The sequence below is a fragment of the Monopterus albus genome, unplaced genomic scaffold (genome assembly GCF_001952655.1).
Source record: "Monopterus albus unplaced genomic scaffold, M_albus_1.0 scaffold40.1, whole genome shotgun sequence".
Classification (NCBI taxonomy): Eukaryota; Metazoa; Chordata; class Actinopteri; order Synbranchiformes; family Synbranchidae; genus Monopterus; species Monopterus albus.
This window is the reverse complement of record NW_018127920.1, coordinates 1,081,483-1,091,423: the sequence shown is the minus strand read 5'-3', so window position 1 is coordinate 1,091,423 and position 9,941 is coordinate 1,081,483. Positions and strand designations below refer to the sequence as shown.

Here is a 9,941-nt window from a genome sequence, read left to right as displayed (position 1 = left end):
ACCCTGGGCCGGCCCGAGCCCCCCCCCCCACGACCCTATTCAGGAATGAGTATAAATAATGGATGGTTGGATGTCATCCATCTTGTAAAGATCTAGTTTCAGCCTGTTAAACGAGGGTCACCAATATACATTTATTTAAATTATAGGTTTTACTACACTGAAATAAAAATGTTATCTTTTAAAACAGGATGCTTCTGGGGTTTCTAAAACTGGCTGTAAATCATTTGGATTCAACTGTGATCTTTCAAAGGATTGTAGTAAAAATCATACAAATTGCTTAATAATATGTCTAGAAATTTATATTTAAACCTTTGTCTATATATCAATTTGGGCTGGCTTGTTTTATTCTGCACATTTTAATCTGTGTGACTCATTTCATACCCTGTTGCTACCTTTTAGATGCTTCACTTTATAGTTTTTGGCCTATTCCCTTTTCTTTAGACTTTTTGATTTAATAGCCCTTATAAAAAACACCCAGGGTCAGCCACACTCACCCTGGCAGTGGGTCCCATCATTTGGGATGAAGTTGGCCATGTTGTTCGAAGGGCTGTAGCCAGCCAGGCAAGTACAGTAGTAGCTGCCATGTGTGTTGTGGCAGGTGGTGTGCTGCCCACAGATCTTAATGGCTCCTATCTGACACTCATCTTTATCTGAAAGACAACAAACAACTGTTACACTTCAACATAGAGAGAGATATTTTCTCATCTTTCTCCTTGAACTGCATTCACACACTAGGTGGCACAGCTCTAGTGATGGCAATGTCAGCGGCTTGGTCCACCATTTTGGTTCAGACTGAACAACTATAGACTCTATGTTCACACAGATATTTTGATATTTAATGACAATAATACACATTACTCCACGTCATCCTAGTACTGTGTGTGCCAGCTCACTGGGACACTTATTGGAACTGCACTGTTGTTAATGTTATTAATCCCACCTGTGCTTTTCCTGGTATGACAAGTCAGAAAGGCTTCTGTGAAAAGGGTCTATTAGGTAGACTACCATGAAATTTTGCATGTATATTGATGGTTCCCAGAGGATGACTAGTGAATTTTCATCTAGCCCATCAGCAGGTTGACTCTTTTGGCTTTTACTGCGAACCACTGACAACAGTTGGATGGATTACCATAATATTTGATACACACATTCATGTTCCTGTCTGGATTGTAATCCCTTTGGCGATCACCTGACATGGTTGTTTATGGGTCCATCACTCTGAGCAACCCCTTTCACATTACTCATAGTAATTTGATCAGTTGTGAATATAAAAATAATTAGCACAGCTTTAAGGAATATGATTAGTGGATGTTCATAATTATATCAGATTAATGACTTTTGTTTTTTAACATTTCAATTGACTCAGCCACAGCTCCTATTGCAAACCCTCTTCCCATCAGACAAAAATTAGATAAATGAACACAGACCAAATAAATAAAAGAAGCTTTTCCTACCTTGACAGAAAGTTCTTCCATTTCCAACAAACCCATACTTGCAGTTACAGACTTTCCCAGAACCATCAGACTTGTCATCACATGTAGCGTTAGCATGGCACGTGGCACACACATCCAGAGTTTGGGCTGCTGCTGGCATACCTGAGAGGGGGCGGAAAGAACATCCCAGATTGTAAAAATATGTTGAAAAGGTGCCAAATGCTAACGATGGCACAAAGAAGCCATCAGCATTATTACCTGCAATGACACAGAGCAGAAGAACCACGATCACTGTTATGCTTCTCTTGTCCATATTCTCTGAGAGTGCCAGTCGATTTACTTCACCAGACAGTTGACTTCCTCATCTCCATATTTTTTTAAATGTTCTACTTCTGTCCTGTGGACCATGACGCAAAGCGGATTTGATAACCAGTGCTCAGAGGATGCTGCGAGTGGGTGAGCTGAGCCCCTTCTTTTCTCAATGGTCTTCTTGCAGCTGATGGTGTTTGTGGCTTCGTCTGTCATTCACTGACACATGCAGTTACACTTCACATGCGTGGATGATACGCTCAGTTCTCACTCTGGTAAACTGCACACTCATGCTGCAGTGGCTGATAACGGCTATATTTGTCACACTGTGTCATTCTGTAATGCACAACTGTATTGTGTAAAAGCACAATAACCACACCATTACTATGTGAAGTAAAAATACATTTGAGATTTTAATTAGATGACAAATTAAATCAAGCAATAATCTTAATTAGTAGCAATAATACTGTAAACCAAATTCACTGAATATCATGGTGCACCTTAACCTTTGTCCAATGCATTTGAAGTTTAAAGAAATTAAATGAAAGGTGGCTCCATTAACATTTTATTATAATTCACAAATGTATACATGTACGTCTAGAGTGTTAAGTCAATAGAACCAACATCCTTCTTTGTCTGTAGGTCTGTAGTGGGTGCTGCTGCTGCTGCTGGTGGTGGTGGGGGACAGTTGGTGTGTTGTGGGAGATAAGTCTGCTGTGCTGCTATATCTCTGTCCAGCACGGCTCTAAATGGGGTCTCACTGTCACTCAAACCAGTAAGCTACCACCTCACACCAGCGCCTGCTGGGCTGGACTGATTAACCCTCTGTTCGGTTCCTCAGAGCAGCCTGCCCCCACTACTCTCTATTCAAACTGAAGAGTACGATAGACCATAAATATAACTTGTTTCAATAATAATTTTGAACCACAGTCAACAGGAAACTCAAATTATTTAATTTTACTGCTGATATGGTGTCTCTGCACTGCATGTCCAAGATGTCCAAGAGATCCCTGACTGTGGAAGTAGCGTCCTTGCGTTCTACTGAAATTTAGTTTTGATTTAATGTCTATTGTCATTCTTTCTTATTAATTGCCAATTCAAAAATAAATAATTGCTAAATAATCACCAATTTACTGGGAAACAGCAGAACCCCTAGTACAGTCAGAAACATTAAGGTTAAGAACTAACCAAATTTGTTGCAAATGGTTAGATTTGACAGGAGAGACTCTGCTCTTTAAGGGAAATCTCACACACTCAACATGAATTCTGTTGAAAGAACAATTTTGCCAGTAGATGTCAGGTTTCACACAGATTTAAAGGTGCCCTGTAAACCATCAAAAGTTACTGTATGTTGACATTCACTGTCTCCCCTCAAAACACACTGTGCACATCTTACAGATGTGTTGAATGAATTTCTTTCCTCAAATGATTTTGCAAAGCCAGCTTAATAAAATCTTAATTCGACATTGGTAACATTCCTGTTTATTTCCTAACAGTTTTCCTCTTCCCTGCCTTTGTTAGCACATTACTGTTCTTTTTGTGTGAATCATTACAATAGCCTGGAGCTATTGTACAGCTAAAAAACAAAAACACACAACAAGGAGACCCACTTGTAAAAACACTGCTCTATAGTGCTACTAGAGGTCAAAAACTCCACAGCACGCCTTTAAGTGCAGAATCCAGGGCAACCTGAACCAAGATTGCTGTATCCACTCATCACATTAAACCACAGCATAATGATCCTAATAAACCTTCAAGACATTTTGTGTAGTTCAGATCAAATATTACAGGAAAATACAGGAACATGCATTTTTAAGTATCAAAATTTTAGCTGAAAATTTGAATAAATGTGCGCTTCAACAGGAACAGACAGGTGACAAACAAAAGGACAAACCAACATGAAGTGTCTGAGCGAGGTGCTGGGCCACCACGTGCCACCAGAACAGCTTCACTGCTCCTTGGCATTGACTCTCCAAGTGTCTGAGCTCTACTGGAGAGATGAAAATAATTCTTCCAACAGATATTCCCTCAGGTGGTGTTGTGATGAGTGGAGATGCTGTCTAACACATCACTCCAACATCTCCCATATTGTTCAGCTGGGTCGAAGTCTGGTGACGGCCACAGCATATGATTCACACCAATTTCATATCAACCCATTCAGTGACGCCTCATGGCCTGTAGATAGGGGCACTGTCATCCTGGAAGAGACCACTCCCATCAGAATAAGATAAAGGTGATCACTCAGAACTTTGTACTGAAGTGGGCCCATTTGTTATGCTTCTTCACTCATTTTGTCAGATTTTTCCTTAATTCTGTCACCTGTCTGCATGCATAAGCCCAGCACATGTTTCACTATCATGCTCAGAGCACAGGTTCACGGTCTTGAGCTTGAACACGCAAACCTATGACCTCCTGCTGGGTCATAAAAGCGTGCAGAGACAGCAGCGTTTCCTTTCATGTACATTCTCATCTTCTTCAGGTGGAGGTGCTTCAGGAGCAGGAGATGCCTCTTTATACTCTGACAGTGAGCCACTCGAGGTGGAAAACAGTCTCCCACAAACCAGGACAGCTGCTTTTCTATCCATGATGGACAAGTCTATCACCGTTTTCTCTCTTAGTGACATGTCTCCATCATCATCATCATCTATCAGCATGAACTCCTTGAAGTTAACCACCCCCACTTTATGGAGACTGTCGTTGTCTGCTGATTCCTTCGTAGTATGGTTGTCCACAAAGGTCACAGTTGATGTCTCTGTCAGGGTCTCCTGTGGGTCTGTGGAGCTGTCCTCTGGCCCTGAGTAGGCCTGGCGGCTTGGATTCATCATCCACTTTGAGTTCACATGAGCACTCTCACTATTCATACCGTTCTGTTTGTCCTGGTTGTCCATGCCATCTCGACTGGTGACCTGGTCACCCCTGATCTCTGCGACATGGCTATTCCCAGGATACATATCAAAAACCACTTTCTTGTATTCATGGTAGACCTGCACATTGATGCTCCCTGCTGAGGAAGAGAGGGGGATGTTGGCAGTGTCGCCCTTTCCTTGCTTCTTCATTTAGTTTTCCTTGCTGCACTAAAACAAAACAGAAAATGTATTGTGAAAGCTCATTCTTGACCTCAAAAGTGGTTGTTTTTGATGTGAAACCTTTAAAAGTGTGTAAGTTCTGACTACATGATAATTACGAGTGAACAGAAAGCAGTATTTATGATGGAAGTTTTTATGACTGTCAGCTGGGGCTGTCAAAGATAATGCCTTGAGTAAAATGTTTCATTAGTGGCTTGACTGCTATGAAATATGGTGTACATCCAACAAGATGACCTGTAATAACATTAGTCATCCCTTTACCTATAATCACTATCAAGTCATAGTTGTAATTAATCCACTGCTTTGTGATCAAATACCTGCAAAAATAATAACATTCCCATCAGCCTCAGCCGTACTTTGCTTGTGCCGACTAAATAATATTGGCATGTTACAATCTAAGATGGACATAAGTCCTGCAAAACAGCATGACGACATGAGCGTGTAGGCACAGTAGACATGCCGCCCTGGTTATGTGCAATCTTAGAAGCTAAGCAGAGTTGGGTCTAGATAGCACTTGGCTGGGGAACAACATGTGAATTCCAGGTGCTGCTTAAGCTTTTTGGCATGTTTATGTTAGCATTTAGCTGTGCCTAAGTACAGCCCCACAAGACATGGCTGTAGACTTTTGGTCTGCTGGATAAATCCAAAGTACCGTTATTTGTTTTTTAGAGTAGCCAGAATATTTACTATACAAAAGGAATTCATTAGGAGGAAGGAACTGTTAGTGAGCTGTCAGGTCACCCTAAGGGTCCTCGTCTTAAACAGTATTCACCTAGTTTCTAGAAAATTTACTTAGAGAAATTCTTTCAAAATATCGGTGTTCTGTCATGGAGAATGATGTCAAATGTTTTGCCAAAATCTCACCTGGGTGTTCAAACTGGTTGACATCTAGTGATTTTTATACTCAAACCATTCAGTGAGGCTTCTAGGGAAGCATTTACATTTTCTATGTATTCTCACTCATTTAGGTTTTTCTTTTAATGCTTCACTTGTCTGTACATCGTTATTATGCCAATTTAAATAATACCCTGTGACAAAGTTTTATCTATAACACCCAGCCCCAGTATACTATTACTACAGTTCAGTATACTGTTCACATCTCTAGCTAACACAGCAACCGTGGTAAGTGCAGCCGAGATATTTTATGAACAGTGGACTGTAAGAGAGAACAAGCTGTCATTTAATGTTGGTCTCTATGAATAAATAAATGAAACTGTTACTTTAAAAGATGCAAAAATAACGTAAATTCCCTCAGGATCAGCTCTTTGGAAGAGGAGACAGATGAACTCCTCTAAAGTGCCTTAACCAAGGAAGGAGCGTGCATGTATCCATGAATAATACACACACACCCTTCTCATCTCTACACAGCAAAAACAATTCCGATGAAGTGAAGAAATATGTCTCTCTGAATGCCAGGTGTTTACATCTTCATGTGTAAATTTAGTTTCATACTACACATTTTAATTTAACAATAAGTAAAAGATTAAGAGACTTCTGCAAGAGGAGTGTTTTCCACTTTTTGGCCCTACATGTTCAAAGCAATATACTCCATACAGGAGCTTAAAACACTGACCCTGTTACACTTGACTGACTCATATGCATGACAGAACTGGGATTCTATAAATGTAAAAGAACAGCAGGGTACATGTTTGAACGACTGTTAGCGTGCTCCACTCCAGTTTGTGGTGGTGATTGAGCAATGGTAGATGAAAAATAGATGTGAATTAAATACACATTGCATTACTGCTTTATTTTGCACTTGACTGGTGGTTCTTTTTGTCTTATGGGTATGAGAAGGTTGGTAATAGCTTTAGCTGTGCTAAAAGCAACAGTGTAAAGTGAAATTAGACAATCTCAAATATTTACTGTTGACCTTGCTACCTTCACACCAGTTTCTTTACACCGACATCCAGCTCAAGTATTTTAAATTAACCCTGTCTGAAAAAACCTAAGATTCACCTTAGTTTAAATAACTTATTTATCAACCATGAGGTGAAGTAAAAAGACATTTCCACAGCACTATTCAGCCACTTTCTTTTGGCAATGAAGACTTTTAAATGATTGGCAACAAGTACTGTCTGATAAGCTATATTTCAATCACTGAAATGTTTTAACAAGAACAGAGAGTCATAAATGTAGAAATCTGTTTTCACAAAAAAATCACTTAAAATCAAATATTTGAAAAATGCTTTTACCTCAAGTCTTCCACACTGTAACGTAATCACATGTAGAGGTGGGATAACCCGGTGTGTGTCCCTGTGATCTCCACAACAGCCGAATGAATGAGATTCTCTTCTGCTTGAATTTCTATAAATGGAGATCCTTCACGCACAAACACACACACATACACACTTCTATCTTTGTGAGGACACTCACTGACATTCCCTAGCCCCTTACCTTAACCATAATCCCTACTTGCCCAACCCCTTACTCTATCCTTAAGATAGAGGGGGTTCACCACGTTCCATGGTGTGAACGTGTAAACATGGTTCAGTCTCCACTGTGTGGGTAATTCCAAGTGGGCACGCGCACACACACACATATATAAACAATGGTGACGATGCACATATCCCAACTATAAATCCAATTATCACCTAATTTAAAAATGACGTCTAACATCAGGGTCTTTACTGTGTATATGTGGATGTCTGTGTAAGTGTCACCATAGCAGAGAGGTGAGTATGTGTTGGAAGAGGTCTTTCCCAGAGCCATGTGCTGGTGGGGATGGAGGGATATGCTTGAACAAGTGGTTTCAGGCTTCTGGGGCTTGACTGACTGAAGGCACCTGAGGAAGACAGGGATGGAAGCTTGGTGGTTGGAGATCAGGGACTTTTATTAAGCAGGAGTAAAAGAAATTCTTATGTAAAAGTTTATTTAGTTATATCATTTTGAAAATATGACAATTTGTTTGTAAGATTTAGACTTTGTTAAAACCCTTTGACTCTGTAAGGTTTTCGTCTGTGATTGTGAATTCATCTCCCCGTCTCACTTTCTCTTCCTCCCAGTGCTGCAAAGCCTCATATCAAACCAATACTGCTTGCTGAAAAACATGAAGGAAAAGGAGAACATGAGGTGCATCATAGAAAACTTGTGTAGTGCACCAACAAGGACTAAAATAGGCTCAAGAATGAAACAAAACAACAAAATGCAGTTTTGAATCCAAATATACTGCTGTTGGTACCTGACAGATAAGATCTAGCTGAAGGTAAAAGCACCAAGAGCACTCTTCCCTGGACACAAACTGCCTTGCTTAGGACGGATCTGCCACAACGCACGTGCATGCACGAACACACACAATTTGTGAGCATGTTACAGCCTTTTCAAGCTAAACAAAACAAACAAGGATACTATATCACTGATAAACTGTGTAAAACAAAACTGCCAGTGTTAGTAAAATGAAGACGTGAGGTCACTGACCTTTGACCACCAAAATGTAATCAGTTCATCCTCGGGTCCAACTGGACATTTTTGCCAAATTTGAAGAAATTCCTTTAAAGGTGTTCCTGATATCGTGTCCACAAGAATGAGACAGAGGTACGGATAAAAGGTTGGACAGACAACCTAAAAGTGTCTATAAATTTTGAAGTTTTACTCCAATTACTCTAATTTAGTTTTCTTATTCTATTTTATTCTATCTGTATTCTGCTTTTATTCTATTTTATTTTCTTAAATGGTTTGGCATTTAATATTAGGTGAGAGAAACAGTATTTCAATTTTTCTGTATGTCCAGCACATATAGAGAATTGACAATAAAAATCTTTGAAACCTTGAAACCATATGTTGTCAAACTGGTGGTCCTCGGCCCATCTTTGCTCCTAAAGGGCTCGGCCTTTCCTGGATGCCACTTTTGTACCAAATCATGATGCAGTCACCTGTTGACATCACCTGTTTCAAATGGAGTCATCATTTCATTGTTTTACCTCATTACTGGCCCTGAAATGCAGCCGTCCAACTTTTTTGGAATGTGTTGCAGCATGAGGATTGTAGTGAGTGTTTATGTTGAACAAAGAATAAAACTGATGAGGTATCAAATAATGTGCTGCTGTATTGTTTTCAATGTAACACAGAACACAGGGGATTTACACATCACTGTATTCAGTTTGAATTTTGATTTTACACACTGTCCCAACTTTTTATGATTTGGGGTTGTTCATAATATTGAAGAATTTTAGTGCCATTTTTAAATTCACTACAGCTGACCTGAGCAAGTGGTGAAATCTTCCCTTCACTGTAGCAGGATGGATTTCAACGGTTAACTTGTATCGATTCAAGTATTGCTGTGCTGCTGCTACCACTGCTGGGACACTTGGAGAAGATGCCTTCAGCTAGGTTGTATTTAGTTGGACAGGCAATCAAGCGTGGATAAAAATGACATCTTTGTAATTCAGATGGGGGCTTTGGTGTACCATATTATCAGCTGTATTACTACTCTTTTAGTCATTCAGTAGTGATGAAACCCAGCCTTACAGCATTCATGACTGAGCACAGAGAAAGAATCAACTTCACCATCCCTCCTACAAGATTTTTTGAGAAGTAATTGTTACTCAAGTTGTTTGTCTGGCAATACATTACCATGCTTAGTTTCTGTTTCAGTCCTTTGCTTAAACTGCTTACCAATCTTTATTAGATTCCTTTTAAATTGCTCACTCATTTCCACCCACTCCAAGGAAATGGGATCAGATTTGTGTAGGAGGTTTGAATTTTTATTATTCAATGTGGGCAGCAAGAATTTTTTCACTGCCTGATCATCATGCACTCAGCAACACTTCCTGTAGCACCACCCATATGAGAAGAACATCCAAAACCTGCCATCTAGAAAAGGTCTTGTCCATCCCATCCATGTGAACAAGGGTAGGCCATGTAACAGGAACAGCTCTCTGCATAACGCAACCCAATGCAGTGCAACAGCAGCACAAACTACGGCCACCCAAGTGATCATCCAGATGAATCCATACAGTTTTATCACAAACTGGACCTTATCACCTCTGGAGGGAGGATTTATTGTGTTAGTTTTAGCTAGGTTGTGCCTAATAAGCTGGGAACTGCATCTATGTAAAGTATTGTAGTGTCGGCCAGGTTGAAGAAAGAGCTGGACACCAAAACAGCCACTCTT

The 9,941-nt window shown here is 40.0% G+C and overlaps 1 protein-coding gene across 1 annotated transcript in view; it reads right to left on the bottom strand.

Moving 5' to 3' along the window:
* susd1 (sushi domain containing 1) overlaps positions 1-2,022 on the bottom strand; it is a 9,577-nt gene extending 7,555 nt beyond the window's left edge. Inside the window, exons 1-3 of the mRNA XM_020599392.1 lie at positions 1,692-2,022; positions 1,455-1,595; positions 495-650 (exon numbers count right to left, since the gene is read on the bottom strand). Coding sequence (XP_020455048.1) covers positions 495-650; positions 1,455-1,595; positions 1,692-1,746 — 352 coding nt within the window. The 5' untranslated portion in view covers positions 1,747-2,022. The remainder of the gene's footprint in view (positions 1-494; positions 651-1,454; positions 1,596-1,691) is intronic.
* Between the last annotated feature and the right edge of the window lie 7,919 nt (positions 2,023-9,941).